The sequence below is a fragment of the Pomacea canaliculata genome, linkage group LG7, assembly GCF_003073045.1.
Source record: "Pomacea canaliculata isolate SZHN2017 linkage group LG7, ASM307304v1, whole genome shotgun sequence".
Taxonomy (NCBI): domain Eukaryota; kingdom Metazoa; phylum Mollusca; class Gastropoda; order Architaenioglossa; family Ampullariidae; genus Pomacea; species Pomacea canaliculata.
The window spans coordinates 27934464-27960558 of NC_037596.1; the positions used below are offsets into that span (position 1 = coordinate 27934464).

Consider the following 26095-nt stretch of genomic DNA (forward strand, 5'->3'; position numbering starts at 1 on the left):
CTCTTGTCTTTCCCTCTCTGTGTCTTTTCTCTTTTGTTTAATTATCTTTGTTTATATATAAATAGTTAACGTATTAAAAAGCGTCTTAAGATTTGTCATTTCTTTGTGAACAAATATTTATTGACCAACTGACCTTTAACATAGGATTCTTTAAGCGGTAAAAAAAAGTATTTCGATGTTTTATAAAATTAGATCTTTTTTACAAGAGAAAAAAAAACTAAATACCACAGAGACTGCCACTTAAGTACAACGCCCTCATCGTAAGCAAATACACACTTAATGTTTAAGCAGCTCCGAGACACACTTTCGCGCGCGCAGACATACACAAAGATAACACAGAGATGAAAATTGGGTCAGTATGGTCACGAGCACACGCACGCATGTGTGTTTTGTACTTGCATGTGGGATATAATTTTTATTTTTTTTTAAATTAAGCTACACCTGAGTACCCATGTATTTTCAAACACATTTTTCTTATCCTGTCTATTTGCTTGTGTGCATGAAGGTGTTTCTGTCAAGATAATATCTTTCTCCCGATGAGGGGACAAAGAGACAGGAGTCAACAGACAATAGCAAGCGGAGAGCATTACAATTTTCCTGAAAAAAGATAAGGCCCCGTACACAAGCGAAATCAGACACTCATCCACTTCCCCAACAACCTTTGTTATCTCAACCTGCACACTGTCCCCTCTACTCAGCAGTGAAATGTGAACACCCGGAATAGGATTAGATAACATCCTCTTGAGTTCAGTTGCCTTCATTTTCCTGTAATTAGTATTACCTACTTTTTGTAAAGATTTAAAATTTGCCTGAATATTTTTACTCCCTTTCTTTAATTTTAACGATAAAGGGAAATAATATTTTAGCAAAAATAATTTAAGTTTTTGTTAATGTAAACTATTGCTGCTCATATCACTGTTAGTAAAACTAACACTAACTTAATGCACTGTTCCTATTTTACTTCTAACTGTGTGTTAAATGTCTGTATGGGTATGTGAGCAAAGACAAATTTCTGTCCTCCTGGGCAGACAATAAAGTCTGTTTTGATTTGATTTTGATTTGATTTAATATTGTTCAGCTGGTATACATTCAAAGGGAAGGAACTCTGTTCGATTAACATAGAGGGTAAGACACGGGTGGTCGATCTTGTTCAATAAGAAAACTTTGTATTTTTGTATAAAACATCTTTAGTTCTTGCACAACGCTTCATTTTAGAATAAGGTCAGACGATAGACAGAGATATGAGAGCTTTATTGTGTAAATAAGAATGACAATAAACACAAAAAGCACTTGCTAGCTTGCACACATTCTTACTCTCAATAGAAGAATTACAGGCTAGTGCATCAAAAAGGTTTAGCGCATAATAGTCTAAATTATATATTATTTCGCTAGATATAAATTGTCATCAGCTATTTATATGCTCTATGTAATTTATATGTTTAAAATGTTGTCAGTACGGCGCGAAATATCACACTGCCAGTGGCGAACTACAAGAGCGCAAAAGGACGACACACAAATGTGTTGTTGTCGGTATTATCCTCACGAGACATTTTAAATAGAACAGGGAAGTGATTTTTCAGTCCTCTCCACAATGTGTCAACACCGCCTGGAGAAAGAGGTCGCACGTACAGACAGTATTGTTGTTTGTGTGGACTTGATGTCCCTCCCCGTATCTGCTCAGGTTGTTTGTTAGTTGTGCTGTCAACACTCCCACCTCTCTCAAACAGTGAGATAAGTGATGGCTGTCTGGAGACTGTGGATACTGTGTGGTATCGCACTACTGGCTACAGAGCATGGCTCAGGTACTTGGCTGTTTAACTTATTTGTCAAAACGATAACCGTACTACAATACACGAGGTTACAATAAAATACCATGGTGACAAATAGTTAATTGTGCTTTTTCACTTCAGTCAGTACATAAAGCTACCAGAACCATTTCGTTTTTATTTTTCATAAGCGCTTTAAATAATGTAGAACTATGTGTGCCTTAGAAGGGTTTCTTCGTCTCGCTGGCGCGACTAACCAGGTTAAGGGAAGGGGGAGTAGAGTGGAGGAAACAAAGGACTGGCAGTGGTACAAACTTGTCCAAACACGCTCTCAAGTTACACAGCAAACAGGGCGAAACAGAGTTTGGTGACACATCCTGTTGCGACTTCCACGAAGTATTTAACAGTTTATTACTGAGAAATGCTAGTAAACTAAAACATTTTGAACTCGTTTTAAACGAGAGCATGTAAACGATACTTCCTAATTCCTAATAATCCTAGCCTGGACCTTGACACTTTCTTAAATACTATTTCCATTTAAATTGTTCCACAGCTTATCGCTGAAAACAGAACCTAGTGCCTGCTGAGAGCTATTTCATCCAAGATAAATATTTTAAATTCTAGATTAGTTGCTTCTTTAAGCCCATCGATGTTAGTATTTCATCAATATTATTATAATCATTTTGAACCACTCTTTCCGGATAGTTTCATTTTATTTAACCTATTGTATACTTTATGTCTTGCTCGTAATTGCGAATCATGATATATCCCTTTAACTATATATCCTTTCTTAGAGATTGGATAGTAAACTTATTTTTGCTTGTCAAGGCACTCGTCCTTGTCAATGTTTTTCTGTCAGCTATTTAAACTTGACTGCTAGCTTCGTTCGCGCCTTTGATATCCGGAATAAGCTATTAAAGGGCTTATCTGCCATCAGCAGACCACGATTTTGGTTTCCTGTGGTCCGTTTAGAAGTGGATTGAGTTTGGTACTGTAGTACTTAGGCCTCTACTCTCCTCTATTGACTTTAAAACAACCGTACACCAAACAATATTGCTAACAATTATGTCCTAAGCTGTCTCCTAATAATTCACCAGTGTTGGTCAATTTTTTTTTATTATTTAGATAGGTAGTGTTTTACTTAGTTGGATCATTCTAGCTCGCAGTCTACTCTGTATATCATACAGATTAATGACTTAAATTAGTGATGCCCAACCTTTTTCGGCCTGCGGGCCATATCCATTTCGGACAACCGTGTCGCGGGCCATATCCAGTTCGGACAGCCGTGTCGCGGGCCGCTTCACCGCAAAAATACAAAAAACAAAAAAAATAGAGCAGATACCATTTTTTATTAGAAACAAGTTGTACTTACCATTAATTATGTAGTAATTAGTTGGATATTTGAAGTTGTTTTCCCGAAACCAACTTCTGAATGTCCGGCCTCATCGTAAAGACACCAAGTAGGAGCACTGAATCGAAATGTTCGTCCATCGAAAAAAAGATTGCGAAACGCCCCTACGTGGGGATAAATACTTATTCCTTCTTTTTTTCGTTTTTTTAAGGTCTTCTATTATTACTAACATGCCGATTTCCTGCACTGTGGGCAGAAGTTTTGCGGGCCGGATGGCACCGCGTCGCGGGCCGGATATGGCCCGCGGGCCGTAGGTTGTGCATCCCTGACTTAAATGATCACACAAAGCGAAGGTTTTAAAGTGATCGCTGAATAACAGTGTAGTAATTACTTAGATGCCCTGATTGTAAAACTCTGTTTCGAACTAGGTCAGCTAACTACTGGACGGCTGGGTCAGATACGAGAATGTCACAAACAGATAGTTCATTCTTGTATCCCAAACTTGCGACACATTAAGCAGCGAACTATCAAAGGAAATATTTGATAACGTATATTGATAAACCACTTCAAAACTCGTTCTAAATTAAAACAAATATGATACAAGATTTCTTACCTTGCCAGAGACATTTTAATTTTGATTAAGTGTTTTCATTATTTTTAAAAATATTTTCAGGACGTTAAATACTGAAAAAACACGAACTACTATTATACTTATTAGAAACATATTTGTTTAGTTCTTTACTTGTTAATAATATAGTTAGGTTAAAAAGTATTTACAATCATTCTTTTGTTGCAGGTTTAATTATCGATGGTTGTCAACAAGGTAGTGTGGATGTTGTTGAAGACTCAACTCGCTCATTTACATGTGATGCATACCGGAACAAACCAGTACAAATTACGGCTTATAATGACAAGATGGAAATTATTTTCTTTCGTTCTTGCATTAATAAAGAGTGTACACCTTGGAACGATAAGTTTGAATTGTTTGAACTATATTATTATTATTATCAAAGTATCAATTATTACAAGCTAAAAATGAACGGGATCACGAGGAACTTAGCTCGTACCTTGTCTTGCAGCGATTCCTTGACTTACGCACGGTGTGACTTTAGAATAATTGGTAAGTAAAATACTAAGCACTTTGTAGCGTACTATATACCATTGTTTTAATCAATTTAATGGGTTGTTTGCAAATTGGTAAAGCTGTAATGCTACTTGCATTCACTCTCTCGTTCTCTTTTTTTCTCTTACGCACGAGCTCGCGTATATCTATACACAAAATGAACTCTAGAAATTAACAGAGAAAATGGTATTATTTCAAGTAACCACTTTATAGAATTTTTAAATGGTTATGAAATTATGAGTAAACGTAAATGCAAAATTATCACTATAACATTGTCATACATGTGTTTTTTTCACCTCACGATAATGTCGCACTTTGATTATATATATATAATAAAGAGAAGGAGATAGAGACAAGAAACAGTTAAATCAATCTCTTTAAAATATTTTAGATAACCATTAAATAATAATCCTGATAACATATACATATATAAATATATATAAAAAGGTAGAGAAAAGAAACAGTTTTATATTAAAAAAGATATTTAAGTATAACCCGACATAACTAATAACTCACAAAGGCAGAAAAAGAAAGTAAATAAAATAAGTAAATACTTAATTTTTAGATGAACATTATTTAAAATAAAGTAAAAGTTTTCAGAAATTTTGTTTAAAATTTTTAAGTAAATAGCATGAATTTTGGTTAAGTATTTAGTAGAAGTTATTAATATATATTCTAGAAATATTGAACCCACGTGAATATATATCTCTATAAAATTTAACCCTCTACTGTAGATAATGTTGCAAGAGATATAAATGCATTTAATATACATATATTTCGTTCAGTGGCGCCGGTGTATTCACTTGGGGACTGCAGTGTAAGTATTTCAAACTGGATGGTGATCGGAAGCTGCACAGTGAAGAGAATGTTTTCTTCAAACAACAACTACACGTGCAAGTGGAGAGAAAATGAAAACTATGAGGTAAACGTTTATTTTCCCACTATTGTTTTTGATAAATTTTGGCTCCTCTCACTCTATTATATTATCAAATTCACAATGCATACCTTTTCTTGCACTTTTCTTCAACATATCCCTTTTTTCACTTTCACGTTTATACCAGGAAAACATGTGATTGTAATATTTTCATATTGTTTAGCCCAACACCATATTTATTTAGTATAGAAAAAGTGTAAACCAGTTTTTGAGATTTGGAAGTGCATTTGAAATGTTGATATATACATCATACAAAGTTCAAATGTTATGTAACAATCATCATCCCTTTTTTCAAGGAATTCGGGGGTTATGGAACCACACTGAGGAATTACACTGCTGTGAACTTAAGGACTTATACTAAAGGTGTTTGCTCTTTTGCAAAATCAATTCCCATAACTGAAGGCCTTTATACGTACAGTGTAAGCGTATCGCCCGGTGCTGATGATTACTTCCATGATGAAATATATATAGGTAAGAAGGCTTTCTATGACAACCACATTTATGTTGTGCAAAACTTAAATATCTGTAAATAAAAAATACTTTTTGGCTGATAGCATCGATAGGGAGAAATTTAAACCACAATGCAGGTTAACAAAGCGGCAAAGTTTTCCTGAAGACAGGAAAAGTCACATGAACGAATACAAATTCCCCGCAGAGCTTCTCAAACATAAACATCATTACCCTGTGCCATTTTGACTGGGAACGCAAAAACAGCCCCAAAAATGGAAGCATTAAAGATTTATGTATTTGCTTAGGAATTTGAGAGTGTCGCCCACGGAGCATGTCTAAAAAGTAGTTCAGTCACTATTGCGCTATGTTTAAAAATTTTAATGATTGTGTTACTGTTCTGGAACCAGTAGAGTTAGCATAAATGTAGAGTTACAAAGATATAAGATATGTGGTAATGTTACATTTTAAAAATATTTTTGTCGTCTTTCATTATTATTGATTGCGAGGAATCAATCACACTCCCAAAAACTCTCTTCAGATATGTTTTTTTTTAGTAATATTGTCATCATTGAGGGTGGACTGGGCAGTTTTGTTACTCACTACATTTTTATCAAACAAGTAGTTCCGCGTATTACTCAGTACCAATGAAGTAGATCTCAGTATCAAAAATGTTTATGATTTCTCGTTCAGATGAACAAATTTTAACGCATTGTCTTTTTTTCTATCATAAGATGGACCATATGTGGTAAAACTCAATCACAACTGTCCTGAGTATGTTTTTGAGGGCTCAGATGTAAGCTGTACATGTTATGCCTCAAGAGATGTAACTCCGCCAGCACTTCTAGTATGGAAAGGAATGAATAACGCAACTCTTCTGCTAAAAAATGTTACACGGCAATTAAACAAACAATTCACTTGTCGACTACAATGGCGTCCAGACGGCTCCATTAAAGAAAGCATTTCTTACAAATTCACCGTTGCTTGTAAGTAAATCAGACATACACAAAGTAAGGCTATCCATTAAAAGGTGAAAATACTCGTAATGTATCATGGGGAACCGGATTTTAAATGTAAAGGATGCAAGATAAAGAAAACATGTTTTTTTCTGCAACGAAGAGTAAAGATAACAAACAAGTACATAAAAGCCATCATGAAAAGAATACTGTAACTGACGGTAAATAAGGATTTTCTATTTGTTTTCTTTTTTTTCTCTTTATTCGAAAGATTAATTTCTAAAAATTATTAATTATAGTTTATAAATATTTCTAGATGGACCATTAAATGCTGTGATCACCAACAATGAAAAGAAGACAGAAGATGAGTCAGAGACGATAAGTTTAACCTGCACAGCGACTGATGTTTATCCCTCAGCAGCTTTTCAATGGAATGTCACGTGTTCTAATCAGACTGACTCTTGGAATTCCAGTACATGTTTCTTCAACTTCACTCAGAAGTTTGAAAGTCTTTCGATATTATGTACAGCTAGCAACACATATTTTCATCAAGAGTATGCTTCAAATGTCTACGTCCTTTCTTCTTCTGGTAAATAAAAATGTTCGAACAATTTTTTTTTAGTTTTAAACAAAAGACAAGGGTTTAACTAGAGAAGAATGAAAGGTATCTTTAAATTTGCAAAAGTTTTTTTTTTTATCATTTTAAACGGATTACATATAAAAAATGTTCCACAAAAATCTCGTTATCAAGACTTTTACTGACCCTTACATTCTTGCTATTGCTCGTTTGTCTGTCCATAAGTTGTTTCTTTTGAAACTGAATTTTTAGTTTGAAAATCTGGCGATATCATGCACAGCTAATAACAGATATCCCCATCAAGCATATGCTTCACATAAAAACATCCTTTATTGTACAGGTCAATAAAACTTGCAACGCTTTTTTAATTTTAAAACTGGAACAAAGGAACTTAAAGAAGAATTAAAATTATTTACCGTATATTGCCTTCACGGAGGTAGGATGTAATACTTTGCAACGATGTACAGTCTCTTCATATTTTAAACTCAGTAAACATGTAAAACATGCTCCAGAAAATAAATTACATTTTGTTATCCAAAGTTTACTGGCAGTAAATTTGTTTATATTAGTTGCTCGTCTGTCTATAAGGTGTTTATTTTCACGCCACCTTAGATCAATTTATTTTTTAATTTTTTTAGAAAGCCAGCAAGCGAGCACAGGTGGACCTAATGCCGGGTTAATTGGTGGTGTTATTGCAGCTGTACTTGTTGTACTCATCATAGTTGGAGTCTTGATTGTGTACATCATCAAACGAAGAAAAGGTAAAAACGTCTGACATTCTCCACCTAAACCCTTAGAACTTCTAACTCCTATCAATTTTTTTATATTTAATCTACAGCGCAAATGTTAATGACATGTAAAGCCCTAGTTCAAATATTCTATTTACTTAGCTATCTACATATTTCGCTTTTTTAATTCTTTTCTGTATTATATCGAATACTCTTTCTATCGTATGATGCATGAAGTAACAAATAATCTTTCCTTTTCACAAATTCCAGACAATTTTAAAGAATTGGATAAATATGTACATTGATAGTATGTTTGCTTTATAGAATCTAATATATTGTGAAATGCTAAAGAAAAAATATAAAAAAACGGCACATTATCGCCTTGTTTTTTCCTTTGACATCATCGTAATTTTTCGACTTTACAAGAAATGCTTTAGTCGGGTCTACATCTCCTTAAAGTTTACATGTTTGTTTAACACACCGCATCTGTTTGGACATGCCAATGTCAGGCGAGTGTATTTTCTCATCTTTATCGCGTACTTTGTAAGGAATAGAGTCTAGTAAAAGTTACTTAATGTGCCTGTGATTATTATTAACTAAAAAACCGTTACAAAAACTATAAAATACAATTGGATTTCTCTCAGGTACAATAAACCATACATCTCTTTTCTTTTTTCATTTGTATGCGCTTGTTTTTGTGCTTGATATAAGTTTTATTATATAATTTCTAATGTCAATTAATTCCTCGTTTGTGAGAATTAAATGCTTTTGATTATATAGTTATGTATACCCTAATGTAATGTATTGTGTTTTGCATCATTTACATAGGTCATAAAAGTAACAAGTATCCAATGTCAGAATACAACAACTCTTAATAAATTAAAACACATTAACCTACTGGTCTTTAATATCTTGTTTAACTACAGGGACGCTAGACAGAGAGAGGGGTTTCTTTGGATTTGTTTCTGACGTCCGCAAACAATATCACAGGGAACTTGCGATGTCACAGCAATATGCTGTCGTCAATACGCCTCAGACACAGACACAGACACAGACGCCCATAAGACGAGAGGCAGGTCCTTCAGGCGACATGTACACCATCACTAAAGCAACCAGTTCCGGTCACGTGGTAGATGAATATGCAGCGGTCTGTAAAACCTCCTTCAACAACACCGGTGGAACAGAGAGTGATGGCGCTCACCAGACGACTCAAAAGACGCAGCAACCAACAACAGCATCGAAACCAACAACAAAGCCAACGCTTACTGTAAATAGCAGGAACGTCCAAGATTTGCATGGTAACAATGGACGTCATTCACAATATGATAAGATGTCGAACCAATTATTTGATGGATGTAAAAGAGGCAATCAAGACACATAACAAGTTTTAAAATACAAGAATAGGATTAAAAGAGAAAATATGCCAGTGATTTAAAACATCATTGATCCTATCATAACGATAACACAGAGACCTGTATCCTAATGAGTTTGTAGATATATGCAGACATACACGGAAACTCGCATAACTATCCGTCGATTGATAACATTATACAAATAATCCATAAAAAATCGTTCTTTAATTCAGGTACAGTTTATATGAATGTCACTGAGGTGCCGACTGACTCTGGTTTGGGTGTGTACCATGTAGTTCCCTGGGCAACAATGTCTGGATCACCTCTACCTGACACAAACGTAAGAATTGTCTGAAAGACATCCATCACAGACGATGTTTCTACGATAAAGCTGTTAAAATCATTTTAAATTGCACACAAGAAAAATGCTCTGATTTTACTTTATCAATCTCAGTTTATTAATTTTTAGTTACTAAAGGTAAAGAAGTTTTAAAGCCAAGATGTCTTTAACTGGATTGTCACCTCTTTAAATATTATTTATTGGGTTCTATATTGATAGATGTATTTGTAAAAACATATTTACAACCTTTTATTACAACCTGTAACTTATAATGCCATTCACTTATTAAAACAGGAATATTCATTACCGTCAATTTCTGAAGATGAGTACAATGAACTACATTTCGAAGAGGATCGAACTGGACAAGAGAACCAAGCCGATAACTACCACCATCTTCAAATCACATAACATCTTTTTCTGTGATATTTTAATCTGCTGCTGAACTTACTTTTATTCTCTTCCCTACACTGTCTTTAGCAAGACTCTCGTAAAATAAATAATACAATCTCATTATTGACAGCTGTCACTGTTATAATAAGTCTCATCCTTCGATTTTGGATGAACAAGCGAATCTAGTCATGAAAACGTTTTTTTAACGACATCAACTATTATTATTTACGTTCAAAAGCCTGCATACATGGGATGTCAACATTGACATGATCATCAGTGTTTTTTTCTCTCTCTCAGCTTAGCCATTCTTATTTGTCCTTTGCTGAAAGTTTCATCTCTTTCTTTAATCTCTTGGAACTACAACCTCTCAGCAAGGAACAAAAACAGTCATGTTTTCATTGTTAATATTTGTTTCAAGATAACCAGAACCAAGCATAAGAACTTAAAAGTCTTCATTAACCACAAAAGACAAAAAGGAATCCTTATTAATCATAATCATGTGTTTGCATAAAAATTCTTAGTTTCGGTCTGGTGGCAGATACGCGATGCCTGAATTCAGAATGAACAGTCACTGGAACTTTTCTGTTACACAAGACATTTAGTTAATCAACTCATAATGTTGTGATAACATGACATGATATAATATAGTGCACCATTTGCATCTAATGTTGTTTCAGGTCACGTGTCTATATATATATAATGTAATTAGACTCATCATGTTTTTACGAGTTTATTTGTATATTGCTTGCCCATATGCAATTATAAATCTTACTTGTAATATTCCTTCGACTTAAAAACATTGCTAGGTATTGTACTGCCCATAGCATTATAAATGGAATGTCGGAGTGACAAAAAAAGGTGGGAACGACAGAAAAGACAGTTAGAAAGATACACGTATTCATACATTAAGAAAGAGAAAATGTAAGAAACTGGTTAATTAAAAAGTAAGCAATATGAATTACATGAGAGCCAATTTTTTTCTGTTTTTGTTTGTTTGTTATTTTTAAAAGTTTATGTATGATTTAAAACGCGCTATTACATAGATTATGTTAGAATTTAATTAATAACATAAATATTGAACCAAAAAACATGATATAATAATAATTATTTTTTAAATTTTTTGTAACACCATAATTGTGAAAATAAAATATTTCTGCAAACTTTTTCGTGCTGTGTATTTCAATCATTATGATAGTTACGATCAGAAAAGTAAGCAAAACTATCACACAGTACATTTTTCACACACACATATCTGTATATAAATAACAGTAGTGTCAATGGTGTACGATGAAAGCTCTGTGATGGAAGGATACGTAATTCCGAGAAAATTCGTCTCTAATTATCCAAAAGCTTAAATATCTTTTAGTCTGCTACCTTTTCTATTCAGTGTCAACTTGTTTATCGTTTTTTATTCATGCCGACAACTGACGCACCACAAAAAATTAAATCATAAGCCGTCTTATTTTAATTAGAATACAACTAATCATCTGTTATCTCACTACAATATATATATACAGCTACCAGTCTAAATCAAAAAGGCATCATTTACATGTAAAGAATTTTTTCAATGATTTTCGTGTCTTAATGTCACTTGTGGAGACTTTATTCTAGTTTTCCTATCTCAGAGCCATTGTATGACACGACAAGGAGACCTGAAAACAACGAACACAGCTACGTGGACCTCGCTCTTAGTGGAAGCAAATCATCACCAACAGCAGGTAGCTGAGTATTAACATTACTTTTTATCACTGCTCTGCTTAAACAAGTAACACTGGGAAAATTCCTTTTATGTGTATAATTAAAGCATAATTCAGTTGAGTATGGCGATATAGCCTAAGCCATAACACAAAACAACACCACCACCACCACCACACCCCCACCGCCACCACCACAACAACAACAACAAACTGATACGACTCGTGCAGCAACACCAGCTTGACTGATGTTATATTCGTGGTGCAGGAGCTGACGATGACAAGGCTAAAAGAGAAAACAAAAATGAGCATCGCTACGAAGAAGTAATCATTGCAGGTCAAAATGTGTCTGAACAACCAGGTAACATACCGTACATAAAATATTGCTCTTGTCTTTAAAATGCGACAACAAAGCTTATAATTGTGCATAATGACTGATATTTTGCAAAATTATTTTTAAATGCATACTGCTTAGAAATGAGCATCATTTGGAGTATTTTAGATGAGATAAATAGTTATAATAAAAGAGCATCTACAACAAGGTCTGATTAATAAAAGTTATTTGTTATAATTTCTTTTGACAGAACTGGTAATCCCAGACTGATTTATGAGAACCATCTTCTTCGATTGTTCCAAATCTGTAAATACTTTACACAGACTGATTGGTAAAGCACTAGAGTTCGTCCTGGATTTTTAAAAGTTGAAACAGCCTTCATTGATTATTCGACTTAGTGGCTTTTCATTGATAACTATATCAAACATGATCTCAAATAAAAAAAGACACATTTTAGAATGTTTATGCCTAAAAGAAAAATATATGTTAGTATCTTTAGTTGTGAATCTGAAATGGACTTGTCACACAAAGTTTTTACATCAGTATTCAGTCTCTGTATTATCAATCGTATTTCGTTGCTCTCAGGTCTTGATTATGTTTTTCCCTGTTTGTTTTTCATTGATTTTATATAAGCATAATAGTAAAATGGCATATTACATTAAATTGCAATAATTATGTAATGTTTATAATATTGCATGTTAACTTTTGTAACCACGTTTTTGTGTATACCCGTGTATATATACACTTAATTATCTCAGACTCTTTTTTACTCAATTTGGAGACACGTGTTTATTTATGATGCTCTTTAAATACAAATATTTTTAGCTTTGCTTATAAACATGATATATATTGTGTTTACCATGCTGTCATTGTATCTATTTTTGATCGCCACTTTTCTCTCTTTTTATCCCTCCTCTCTCTAATCCTCCTTAATTTATAAAAAAATCATACTTAATAAGTGACATTTCTACTTCGATTAAAATCGTTCACATTCAACTCCTCTCCAAACTCTTGTCCCGCCCTGACAGGGTGGATACCAGTTAATTCAGCTACAAGCTCCATTATTTGGTGGACGAGTGTCATTTCTTATCTCCACTCACATTCCTAAAGCGTCAGGTTAATTGTTTTGAACATAAAGCTGCCTGGAGTTGATACATTTATTTTAAATTAACTGCTTAGTGTGACATCAACATAAACTTGCATAAATACAAACTGTATGTAATAAACTGAGCAGCAACTGGGGAATTAAAATTTAATAGATATATATATATGTATATTTCATGCTTGTTTTCGCTAATGCTGAGTAAAATGTTCTCACGACTCACGATTGTGTGATTTGTAATTGAAATTTCGGGTAAAAGGACAAAAAAACAGTCCTTTGTGTCTATAACATGAAACTTCTCGACCACAAATTATGGTAAGGAAGTCGGTTTAAATATAATAGCTTTCATTCATCACTTTGTTCCCTTTTTTATTTCAACCTGTCGTAAACTCTGTGTGTGTGTGTGTGTGTGTGTGTGTGCTTAATTTTTATGATTATGCATAAGGCTGAGTGTATAGATATAAAATCACCGATAAAGCTGAAGGTTAAACAATCAGATGTAAAAAAGAGACAGGAAAGAATACAATTTCAAGAGGATTTTCCTGAAAGCGGTAACTCATCTCTCAGCAATGCCTCGTACCTAAGAGAAATCTTACACGTGAAGAGGACACGCTACCTGCCTACCCACCTCCACAAACGCACGCACTCACACACACACACACATACATTTACGCATTCCTGCTCACTCACACAGATGGAACATGAAGCTAAATTGCTTTACACGCAAGCATCATTTACATAAATTTGTTCGCATGCAATCAAAAACTGAATTGTTGTTTAGCGAAAAAGTGAATATGAATACTATGATTCCTACATTTACTATTGTTAGTATTAAAATCGCATAATATATGAAAATTTTATTTACATTTTTATAGCAAAATTCATTTAAATGCATGAAGTTATATTTTATTCCTCGTTATCTCAGTCCTATGAAGTTCTTAAACAGGATATGTAAATAGGCAGGGCTTCTGCTAAGGCTAAATTCTTTGAGGTCCCAGGGACCCCTTCTTCAGATTTCTAAGGGGTCCCAGGCTAACTCTAAGGGGTCCCTTTACAAAGTGAAAAAAATCAACAAATCAACTACTTTGTTCAACTGCCTTTCAGGCACACAAAGCACTGTCATGTCTAGTCAGAAACGGCGAGATTTCTATGCCATGAAGTCTGTGCAAGCATCTGTGATGAGCTTAAGTTAAGTTACTTTGCTTAATCAAGTGATCTGACATCTGTCACAGCTTATTTATTCATACAATTGATTCTTGAAGTCTTGAACTTAGTTACCACCACTAAAACTGTTATTATTTTTTAGTACCCTATGCAAAAAAATTGAGACTGCTTTGTAACTGAGCAAAACTTCTAAATGAAATACACACACACACAACCAACAACAACAACAACAACAACAACAACAACAACAACAACAACAACAAACACAGTTGAAAAAATAATAATGATTCAGTTGGTCAAGAACGAGCATCTGCCTAAGTGCATTTAACTCTTATATATGCTTTTGAACGAGTTCTCGTGTAATAAAAGCTGGTAATTACACCTGCAGCAGTCACACCTGGTGAGTCACAGGTTCTCAGACAAGGACACTGAGGACTGCTATATAGTGGGATCTGAACCGTTAAGATAAAGAGAGAGCATATGTACATTGTCTATGAAGATACATTCGACCTATAAACCTGGTACATGTAGTACACAGAAATAAACTATGTGTCAGTACCTGCGTGTGTGTGCACGAGTTCGTCTCAGGGTAAGGAGGAGAACCCGCGCTTTTAAACCCAGATTGTTATCACGCATTACCTCCCCTGATAATTTTTTGTTTCTTCATAGCTGCAGTATCACTCTCATGTCGTAATGTGGATTATGAGTAAAAAGTGCTTCTTTAACGTGGTTTGTCTCGGTAACAGGGAACATAATTTGACTGATATCTTTTTCTCTTCATTGCTAGTTGACAAAGTAAAGAAAATAAACATATTCTAGTCTGCAACTTATTTAGTTTATGGTTTCCTGTAATCTTTCTTTTCTAGCAGCAAAACACCTACATTTTTCTCCAGAAACCCTGCATTTTTCTAACCGAAGATTGAAAGGAGAGGGAAAGAGAAGTCTGTGTAGTAAATTGTTTCAAACTTGTTTATCAATGTGGAGAAAATATCTTGTTTTTCGGCGGTAAAGGCCGGTGTCTTATATTCCCTCGCAAACTTACGTGTATACAGAATTAAGATTTGTAACACAACAGAGCGAGTTTTGATCATTGCTTACTTCTGTGTAAATGTCTACATAATAACAACAAGAAACTGTCAAAGGCTATTCACATGTTTAATACATATGATATAAGTAATATGTTGAAAACATACTCCTATGATACGAAATATAATCCTGACAGGGGTGCAAACTATAACTGCCAAGAAACACGTGCAAATGTCCTGTTATCGTGATAAGCCTCACGAGACATTTTAAATAGAAGAAGGAAGTGATTCCCAGTCCTGTCCCCAGTGTGTCACCACCACTTGAAGTGAGAGGTCGCACGCACAGACAGTATTGTTGTTTGTGTGGCAGGTGAAGGTGATTTCAGCATAGCTGTTCACATTGCCTTGTTAGTTGTGTTGTCAACATTTGTAGTTCTTAACAGTGAGATAAGTGATGGCTGTGTGGAGTCTGTGGATACTGTGTGGTGTCGCACTACTTGCTGTAAAGGCAGATGCAGGTAAAAAGCTGTTGTATTTATTTATCGAAACGCTTTACTATAACAACGGAAGACTATGGTGACAAATAGGCAATAGTGTTTTTTTAATCTCTGTAACTAATTTTTACTAGAAATATTTATTTTTAATATGACAACCTTTCCCTCTATGTAGATGTGACTACACAACGTGAAAAAGGCTTGCGGGAGCGTATCACTTGGTTGTTTTTAACCTTATTATGGTCACAACTTATAGTCTGTAGTTTCCTGTGACACCAGACAGGGAAGAATAACAAACTCTTAGAACACATTTTCAGTTTTCAGTTTTCAAAACTATCCACCAACTTGAGTCTGGGTCCGTACACCACGCGTTATATTGATGTTAATGGTGTATATTTTGTATAGCATTAATAAGCTCAATTTAATCATCACTATGTGTAAGAAGTAGTTAATGTTAGAATCTATCCTTTAAAATGACAAATACCACAACATGTTTCGCATGAAACAAGTTCTGACTACTAGCTGATTAGGTTTTGAGCCTTTCATACCTAGCAGACAGGAGATGTCTTATTCCTCTTAAACTTTTATAGGTTGATATTCTTTGGATCAAATCCAACTACAACTCTCGACGTGTTGTTTTGTATCATAATAGCGTTGTGGTATATGTTATCTAATTAAAAATAATATTTTGGTTTGTGATCAGGATGTTTGTTGTTGTTTCGCCCTTTCCTTCTTAAAATAGGCCAAGGTCTAATCTATACCAAAGTTTGAGTTCTCTGTATTTTTTTTTAAATAAGAGACGTGCATCGAAGAATTACTTCCACACGATTATTTTATTTGAATTAATCCCTATCATACAATACTACAAATGATAAAAAAGAAAAGCGTTCTGCAGGAATTTACACTTTCTAACCGAAGCCTCTAAACTTCGGCAATCACAACCAGTATTCTTATTAAATTAACAGGGATCGTTAAAGAATGCAAATGTTTTGTATGTCACACACACACTAATGCACTGGCTTGTCTTTAAGGTGATCTAAGATAGTGGTAGATAATTACTACAGATAACTTGAGTTGATGGTACTTATATTAGTAGGAGAGTATTTATATATTATGGATCTCTATGGAAGTATGGAATAGGAAACCCATCAAAGAATTAGCATTGCACAACAGAAGGAGGGAAGGATGTATCTGTGGGGAAGTAAGAGCTAGAAACTGTCAAAAACGATACAATGATTTATAATTTGTATTTAACATGTGGATTATTTGATCACTCAATGTTAATGTTTGTGTTTCAGCTATGTATATTCGTGACTGTTCTGATGAAAAAAGAACTGTCATAGAGGAAACTAAGGTGACTTTGATTTGTGGTCAATATCAAAGCAAGGTACTTTGGTCTTGGTCTTACAATGAAATTGGTTACTGCAGTTTCATAAAGTGTGACGTAAGTAACGGAGTTACATTACCAATAAACTTATCCATATTAACTACATCGGTGTCATCGTATTACGAGAGTCAACTTGACATCAACGTTGTTACAAGATACCAAGCCTATGTTTACCATTGTCGCAATACCGACTCAGGGGAAACAGCATCGTGTCAACTACGGGTAATCGGTGAGTTGGACTCAAATATAGTCGTCAGGCTTTAACTGTATGATGAGTATAAGTTGTACCATACCTACAGTCATTTCCTTTTTTACGTGATTCACAGGACAAAAATTAATGTCCTAACCGGCCGAGAGTAAGTTGCACAAGAAGTTTTCTTTATACCTCTATTCATGTTTTACTTTATATGTAATTTGGGACTCACTCAAGAAATGACTATTCAAAACAACTGTACGTAGAAGCAATGTTCTTGTAACTAAATCTCATATCATTAAAAAACTTTTTTATCCTAATTTATATCATACGTACTTTATTGTTATTGTTATTGTTATTGTTATTGTTATTATTATTATTATTATTATTATTATTATTATTATTATTATTATTATTATTATTATTATTATTATTATTATTATTATTATTATTATTATTATTATCATCATCATCATCGTTATTAATAGTATCTGTTTTTATTGATTTGCAACAGTGTGACCATGTCAAATTTTCAGTATAATATTAAAAATTAGAAAAATCGATTATTAAATCGTTTGCATCTTACATGTACGCTTATGAAAGATGTACTACTTTTAAACACGCATGTAGAGTGAATTTAGCAGTATCACTATAAAATAGTTGCTTGTAGCACTAAAATCAAAGACAGACACACTACCTAATAAATGGAGACAATGGGAAAATGAAACCACACACATAAGTCAATAAACATGCATCATCATCATCATCATCAGCAGCAGCAGCATTGTCGTCGTCGTCGTCGTCGTCGTCGTCGTCGTCGTCGTTGTCGGTATCGTTATCGTTATCATCGTCGTCGAAAGTGTTTTGCTTAAAATTAAATTATCAATGATAGTAATAATATTATGTCATTCTTTCTATAACAGTACCTGCTCTCATCAGCGGGGAAAACTGTGATGTGCGGGTCACAAAGTGGCAGATATACGGGGCATGCGCAGTGGAAAGGATGTACGCGTCAGATAGTGTTTACATTTGCATTTGGCGCAAAAACAATACTAAGGTACTACAGCCTGAGTTTTCCTAAGTCAAATAATTGGAAATGGATCATATGGAAGAATATCAATCCCTTTAACCACTCACACATCCTTCCTAATGACAGATTGCTAATGCACAGAGATCAATAAAGACAATAACGACAACATGATATTTCCGCGCTCTGATGAAACCATGTCTAAATACGTATAACTCCTTGCAGTTATAAAAAGATTATAACAATCGTGTCAAAGAACACGACTTTTAGAAACTAGACGATCTGATGCAGCCATTCCAGATATACATTGTACATTATTTCAGATATATAAAAAAAGCGCAAGACTTTGGAACGTACACTAAAATAAGCAAACTAACTGAACTTTGGAAAGGTCGCAGTAAGATCCAATTAAGATGCCAAGCAATCCTGAAGAAACAGAACATCATTACTAATATTTTTTCTATCTATGATGATGCGTGTATTGATTCATTTAATTTATTGAGTCATTTGAAACAATAAGCTGGATGAAAGGAAAATGAGATTTGATTATTTAGCAATTAGTCTTCCGTGTTAACATCGCTTCAGTTTCAAAGTCAACATTTTTATACATTATGACAATTTGTATGTTATCATTATATTATCATCTGTGAAGGACCCGTTTTATTCAAACACATTGCAGATCCAAGAAGGATTTCAAGGTCCCATGACTGATTATTTCTTGGACACTAGAATTTATGAAAGAGGAGTTTGCTCCTTTAGTCAAAATATGCCTGTTTCCCAGGGCAGCTACACCTACAGTATGGATATAGATCCTGGTTCCCAAAATCTCTTCTATAAAACCATAAACATAGGTAAGGTGATACATTTAGATAATTTAAGATTAAATACCAGATATTTTCAATACTTTTAATCACTGTTTTTACCTTACAAAAATACCCTTTTAAAGTACAAATACAACCAATATTGCATACTTTTTTCGAGAGTTGATTGTCTCTGCCAACTCACTAGATAATTCTACATAAAATATTAACACACACGTCAAGTCATAAAAGGACTTAGCATAAATACATGAAATTGAAGGTTTTTAGTTTATTTACAGTATTACAGTATTATAATATTATTTACAGCATTATGTGTATTTTCTCTCATTAATATTACAAGTAGTTACTTATTCATGTCCTCACTCAAAACAGGAAAAGAAAAATCAGTATGATATCATTTCATTACTTCATTTTAATAAGCAGATATTCAAATTCAATTTTTGGTGTTATAATTCAGTACAATAATCAAGTTGTCGTCTGTAGTAAGAGACTTTTTGGTTAAAAACCAGTTCCGTATGTCTGATATCGTCTAAAAAATAACTCTAAGCTGCTGATTAAAAACTTCTTTTCTCATATCCTGTTTAAGAGTTCTATTATGATATGTCCTCATCTTTTCTCTCTTTCGAGAAATTATGACAGTTGAAACGACAATAGGACGTAAGAAGATTCTTTAAATATTTCTTGTTCAGAAGTTTGATAATACTACAATGCTATAACTACCAGCCTCCTTCTCCAGCTGCCTTTTCATTCTCTACAAGGCCTTCTTATTATACTCTTATCATTTTTTTCAACCTTTTCCTTTATTTCTCCTTTCCATCATTTATGGCCATCCTGTGTTCTTTCTGTACCGCCCTGTTTTTGAAATCTTGCTTGTTTTGTATTGCTCCCACTAGATATATCTTTTTACTTGGGAGTTGTTGTTCATGCAAAATCTTAACAAAAATGAAAGAAATTAAATTTGTTATTAGCTAGCAAACACAGGGTATTAACATTTTGAAGATGTGTGTGTATGTGTGTGCAGTACCTCCTGGTGAACCTGACCATGACTGTCCAGAAACTGTTTTTAAACGGTCTGGTACCAGTTGCAAATGTACCTCTTCAAATCCAGGAACTCCACCTGCCGAATTAGTATGGGATGAAAGTGGTACTGATACATTATCTCTCCAAAATACTCTGCCCGAAAATACCGCCATCAACTATTCATGTCGGCTGATATGGGGTCCTAACGGATATATCAACCGCACAATTGTTTACACTTTGCGAATTGCAGGTGAATGTGTTCTAAGTCTGTAAATAAGCTTCCTTGATGTGTTGCTAAATTCTTTTTCACATGCATGCATCTTATATGTGTAAAGGAGTTAAAAACAGCTGGTGCTCGACTTTCCCACTTGGTGTTCGAGGAACATAGGTGGTCATCATTTTTTCTCTGTTGCACTCTTATCAGCAGACAGAGCAGTGTAAAGTTAAATAATAAAGTCTTTTCCTTAAACATAAAATTACACACATCGTTAAACAATGATTGACTTTTGTATTATGACTGTAAAAGACATACCTCAAGAGCAAGAGTAAGGAGAAGGTTGATGTTTATAATAAGAGGTGATTGTGTGTTTGTGCTATTGTACTGTAAAATCTTGTTTTTATACCGATGATAGATATATAAATTTAATAACATTTTATTGTATTAGATCGGTAATATGTGTAACATACCATATTATAAATTATTCAGATGCTGCTACGCAATGTAAAGTAATATGTTTTTGTTTGTACTCTGTATACTCAGAAAACGAAAAGGATAAAACTGCATTATCAGACAACGCTAAAGGAGGCATCATTGGTGGCTGTGTGGCAGCTGTTTGTACTCTAGCTATCATTGGAGTTGTCATCGCTGTTTACATCGTTAAATGGCGGAAAGGTGTGAATTTGTTTCTCTCGCTAACAAATCTTTTATAAAATGCCAAAGTTCCATCACTCCAACCGTCAAAATCACTATCTCCATTTCTTTAATAGAATAAAAAATAGTTTTTTTAATTATTGCACTTCAAAGATTTTTTTATGAATCTATCCCTATGTCTTCCTTTTAATTTGTTTTTGTCTCTCTGTAATCTTCCACTTAATACGATGTAAAAAAATAAAAATAAAAATTCAATAGAAAAGGAAAGTTGTGATTTGAAGAACTGAACATTTTACTGCGATATTTCGCAAATCGTTTTTCAAACACTTTTCTCCCGGAATGTACTACTTGTCATTTGGTCGTTAAAGCTGCTGTATGATTCTACTCCCTCCCGGAATGTTTAACATCTACATGAAACATGACTTTCCTAGTCAGGCGAGTTACTTTTCTGTTTATTAAAGATAAATATTTTGTGCATCATCTTTAGTAACAGTACATTTAATGTTGCTGACAATATGTTTATTTTCTAGTAATATTGTTGCATTCCAGTAACTTTCTTCAGACATTTTCATATAATATATGCATGTGGGAATGAGTGCATGCGTGTTTATGTTTTTAATATCCTAGTTTGTGGATAGTTTAAAATGTAGGTTACATGCTGTAGAAATCTTCTGCAAAATTATTTAAAATATTTTAGACTACATTTTTTGAATGAAGCGTCACTAATAAAACTTTAAGTGTAGTGTTTTATTACATATAGTATTTTCTCCTTTAGGTACAAGATATTCGAAATGCAGCGCCTGTCTCTAAATTAATTTGAGAAGGTGGTTAGATTTTACAAATACTACTTTAACATATATTATGATAATCTGTTTAATTCAGTTGGATTTTTTAAAGTTCTGAGCTGACTACAGCTTGCTGTTGATTTGTAGGAATGTTTGGAAGAGGAACCATTAACCTGAGATTTTGGCAATGTCTTTGCAAATTCTTTCATCGGAAGATTCCACCAGCTACGCCCTATGCAGTGGTCAACAAGCCCAAGCCACAATTTCCCATCAGGCGTCAGGCGGCTTCTTCTGGAGACCTCTACACCGTCGCCATGACAACGACATCTAGTGCCCTCAATGGCGAATATGTAACAATCTGTGGAGCTAATGATGATACAGTGTTTACAATGATCAGGGAAGGCAATAACCTGGCGAGACAGGAAACATCTGAATCGAGGACTGCATTCGAGCCGGCGATGAAATCCAAACCAATTACACCAGGAACAAGAAATGTCAGTGAAATATCAGGTAAAAGTCATGGAACATTCTACAAATTTCGAACATCAACTTTCAGGGCCCTTGTAAAATTTAACATGCAATTTTATGTAATATAACTCTAGTAAAAATAAGTAAATATTGTTAACTTGTTAAACGTCCAACTTGGCAGTCAAAGCTGTAATATATAAATATCAGAACAATGTAGATACAAATAAGTCCTTTAAAGGCCTTGTTATAATTTGTAATAAAAGAACTATTCAGTAAAAAGTGTTTCTATACACATATATAATTTCTTCATTTAGTTAGATGAAAAAAGGACTCTAAAATTGTAATAGGAGATAAATAAAGTTTTGTTTGTCGTTTCAATGGTCAGGCTACATGAATGTCACTGAAGTACCGACTGAGTCTGGTTTGGGCGTTTACGAGGTAGTTCCCTGTGCTGTCACGCCTACAGGAACAAAACCAGTCATATTGGTAAGAGATACATCATCATCATCATCATCATCATCATCATCATGATCATCATCAGCAGCAGCAGCAGCAGCATCTTCATCATCTTTTATGATGGTCTGTTCAATAATGTATTTTTGTTTAATACACTCTGTAGCTGTCACTTTTTAGGTATGTACATATTACAAATAAATTGCATGTTTAAACAGGACAGTCACGAAGCAGGGATTTCAGAGGAGGAATACAATGCCTTACAGTTTGAAGAGGATCGGACTGCACAGGAGGACCATGCTGCTACCTACCACCATCTGCAACATGAATAAAGTTTAAAAACTGTACTTAACGCTACAGTAAAAACATTTACTATACGAATATAAAAAGTACTTTAATGAAACAGATTTAGGCAATAGATTGATGACAGTTGATATATATTCAATATGCAATGTAGGAATCAAGCGAAAAAAACTTCAGTTAAAATTGCTCTAGGCTAGTGTAGAGAATGCTTTTCTTAAAGTTTACTGCATTTGAAAAAAATTATAGAAATTTAAGTTTATGTGTAATATTGATGTATACATATATATAGAAATAACTACTCCTTCACACTATGCAACTAATTATGTCTTATGTGTGGACTTCATTTCAAAAAATTAATTTATGGATGTTAAATGTTGTTCTTTTATTTTTTTAATACTGTTTAATTTAAACTCTCCTTATATGCACTAATTAGATGGCTATGATTTCTCCAATCATAATATATAATTGTGTTAACAGTTTTGTATCTATATTTAATTTTAAATTTCTGACTGTTTTCGTTGAGCAAACATTGAGTTTCTCCTGTATGTACCTTACCTGGGAAGTCATAAAATATTGCGATATTAGTTTTAAAGTAAAAAACAAATAAAATACTGAAATCTCTTCAGCATTTGTGTTATTTTTTAAAATTTGGTTTTGGTCCTGACGTGTGTTCTTTGAGTTACAACATTTAAAACAAGTAATATCTTTTTTTCGCAATTTTCGCTACTTATCTCCTCCTCCTAGCATATTTTGTTGTACCCATTTCTTCGTTTTTTATATGTGTTGTCTTTTTTAACGAGTTTGCTTTTTATTACAAAAGTAAGGGTGTTTTAACTATTTTTATAAATGTAGTCATCTATAACACTTATAGTCGGACAAAAACACATATGTTTCATTACTAAATAAGACGCAATAATAAAGATGACTTAAACATTTTACAAAGCTCTGTTTTTAATGGTCACATATTTCTACACGAGGAGCCTATTTCTGTGTGGTTTGTAGTCCCATGTGACTATAAAGCCAAGGATTGCTTTCTAATTGTAGCTCCATTGTACGACACGGCCAGACGACCTGCCAACAACGAACACAGTTATGATGATCTCACCCAGAAAGCAGGTGAAGCACCCCAATCGCCAGGTACGTACAGTGAAGTATCCTACAAGCTACAGTGTGCTTTTATACACATAGCATGCAATATTATTTTACATTTTGTTTCTACTTTCATGATTTCTCAGTAAAACGCATAAATATGAAATCGCAAAAGTGATATTACTAAGCTCTTTTACACTCATCATTGTTCATTCGATTTATTTATCTACTGACATGACAACAGGAAAAACAAATGACGAACATCGCTACGAGGAAGTGACTCTTGAAAAACCAGGTGCATCGCAACATACAGGTATAAAGAAAATTATTAAAATAAAATCGCAAGAAGGCAAAGTTACAAACTAGGAATGATTAGCGCTTATTTTATACTTTTTTGATGCTTTGGTTTATCAAATTAATTTCATTGATCTTAAGTTTCATTTTGATATTTTGCATCTCATTTTTTATCGTTTTCTAGTTGCAGTATTCGAGGTGACGAGGACTCCTACGACTGTTTCGAGTCCTTAAGAGTTTAAACACTGCAGTGGAAGATCACGTGTGCTGTGTAGGAAACCACAAAATCCGCCTTACAATACGTTGTGTGCTTTTAGTAATGGTCCGGAATAAAAGAAAAAAATACAATATAAAAAAATAAATAGTATTTTTTTTCCATTTGCTGATAATAAACTGCTGTAGATTTTTCCCGGTCAGGAGATGTTAAACAATAACAAGACTTTTATCTAAAGATATTTAAGTATCAGAATTATATTATTACGATATTGCTCATGTCTTTAGCATGCTTTTGTTAAAATAGTTTTTAAGAGGTTCAGAATTTCTTTACGGACATAATTGTCCATTGCGGAGTCCAAGCATCATTTGTTTTAAACGTTATATAGACCATTCTAGGACCAAAAGATACAAAGTAGCCCGCCTCTTATGATACACTCAGACGAGTGATCTCCCCTGCGGTATACATGTACCACGATTTTTGTCTTGAATGACATTGATGTCAACACCAGTGGCCTTCAAGTGCCTGTGCACTTGTGCAGTCATCAAACGGTTTTGATATGAGATTGAAATGGCAGGCCTTTTGTAAATTTATGTAATAACAGCCTCGATATTTGTGTGTGTGTACATGTCTCCCTCTTTCTCTCCCTGTCTACACCCGTGTCTCTAACTTTTTTCTAGATGTCCTATGTGTGTCTATATCTCTGGATTATTGCATTGTATTATATCAATAACTGTTTCATTCTTTTATTTTGTATATATATTTTTGTTGCTGCAAGTGTATCCTGACCACCCTATGCCTTTTTGTACCTCCATTTTCCAGTAAGTCTACTTGGTGGTTAGCGTCACTCTTTACTTGCAGCATGTAAACGGATGTGCAAAGAAAGAACAGAAAGTGGAGGGCGTATAAACAACAGTGACCAAAAAAGAGGAAAGGGTGGGACGCTTAAACGCTATTTAAAAGAAACCTTTAATGTTTTCTATATAAAAGATTCTTTGTGAATAGAAGAGAGGATGAATACTTCATGTGACTGTCACCTAAGTACAGCGTACTTTTTTTAAGTGGTACTCCCTCTAATCTTACATGATGATAGGAACTGTTGCTGACAAACATACACTCAGTGTATGAGCAGCACGAGAGACAGGTTCCTGCTCCCAAAGACTCAACTACCATTTATAATGTTTACAAGAACACCCAAAACACACACACACACCCACACTGCAAGCCTCCCCGAGCAGCGAAACATAACTACTTGTGAAAGGGTTAACACGACGACTAGAAATATGCAAAAGAACAGATTTTCTTCTTTTCACTTGTTTATTATAAAAATATTTGAGGATCAATAAATTTGTTGATTTGCCATTTATTCCTGCCTGTCTCTGATTATTTATTT

General features: G+C 34.0%; 2 protein-coding genes across 6 annotated transcripts; both read left to right on the forward strand.

Moving 5' to 3' along the window:
- Positions 1 to 1531: 1531 nt before the first annotated feature.
- LOC112569152 lies at positions 1532 to 13428 on the forward strand. Of its 4 annotated transcripts, XM_025246864.1 has the most exons (11): positions 1542 to 1802; positions 3914 to 3940; positions 4197 to 4237; positions 5026 to 5162; positions 5471 to 5645; positions 6356 to 6607; positions 6894 to 7166; positions 7793 to 7915; positions 8809 to 9180; positions 9468 to 9574; positions 9869 to 11115. In XM_025246864.1, the coding sequence occupies exons 4-11, from the start codon at positions 5076 to 5078 to the stop codon at positions 9980 to 9982; spliced, it is 1503 nt and encodes a 500-aa protein (XP_025102649.1). In that variant the 5' UTR covers positions 1542 to 1802; positions 3914 to 3940; positions 4197 to 4237; positions 5026 to 5075; the 3' UTR covers positions 9983 to 11115. The 4 variants fall into 4 exon arrangements, with proteins under 4 accessions (XP_025102648.1, XP_025102646.1, XP_025102645.1 ...); XM_025246863.1 differs by lacking the exons at positions 8809 to 9180; positions 9468 to 9574; positions 9869 to 11115 and adding exons at positions 11590 to 11682; positions 11927 to 12019; positions 12243 to 13428 and having other exon boundaries at positions 1532 to 1802; positions 3914 to 4237; XM_025246861.1 differs by having other exon boundaries at positions 1537 to 1802; positions 3914 to 4237; positions 5471 to 5537.
- Positions 13429 to 15588: 2160 nt separating this feature from the next.
- Positions 15589 to 26056, forward strand: LOC112569574. 2 transcript variants are annotated; one of them, XM_025247389.1, is made up of 9 exons: positions 15589 to 15801; positions 17076 to 17393; positions 18281 to 18414; positions 19064 to 19235; positions 20227 to 20475; positions 20986 to 21117; positions 24150 to 24242; positions 24439 to 24507; positions 24673 to 26056. In XM_025247389.1, the coding sequence occupies exons 1-9, from the start codon at positions 15738 to 15740 to the stop codon at positions 24720 to 24722; spliced, it is 1281 nt and encodes a 426-aa protein (XP_025103174.1). In that variant the 5' UTR covers positions 15589 to 15737; the 3' UTR covers positions 24723 to 26056. The 2 variants fall into 2 exon arrangements, with proteins under 2 accessions (XP_025103174.1, XP_025103173.1); XM_025247388.1 differs by lacking the exons at positions 24150 to 24242; positions 24439 to 24507; positions 24673 to 26056 and adding exons at positions 22029 to 22391; positions 22735 to 22835; positions 23021 to 24084.
- Positions 26057 to 26095: the final 39 nt, after the last annotated feature.

Coding starts and splice junctions, on each gene's coding strand:
- LOC112569152 (XM_025246860.1), top strand. CDS start 1,739: ATGGCTGTCTGGAGACTGTGGATACTGTGTGGTATCGCACTACTGGCT. Junction 7,167..7,792: donor CTACGTCCTTTCTTCTTCTG/GTAAATAAAAAT, acceptor TAATTTTTTTAG/AAAGCCAGCAAGCGAGCACA. Junction 9,181..9,467: donor GAACGTCCAAGATTTGCATG/GTAACAATGGAC, acceptor TCTTTAATTCAG/GTACAGTTTATATGAATGTC.
- LOC112569574 (XM_025247388.1), top strand. CDS start 15,738: ATGGCTGTGTGGAGTCTGTGGATACTGTGTGGTGTCGCACTACTTGCT. Junction 21,118..22,028: donor CATCGTTAAATGGCGGAAAG/GTGTGAATTTGT, acceptor GTTGATTTGTAG/GAATGTTTGGAAGAGGAACC. Junction 22,836..23,020: donor GAACAAAACCAGTCATATTG/GTAAGAGATACA, acceptor ATGTTTAAACAG/GACAGTCACGAAGCAGGGAT.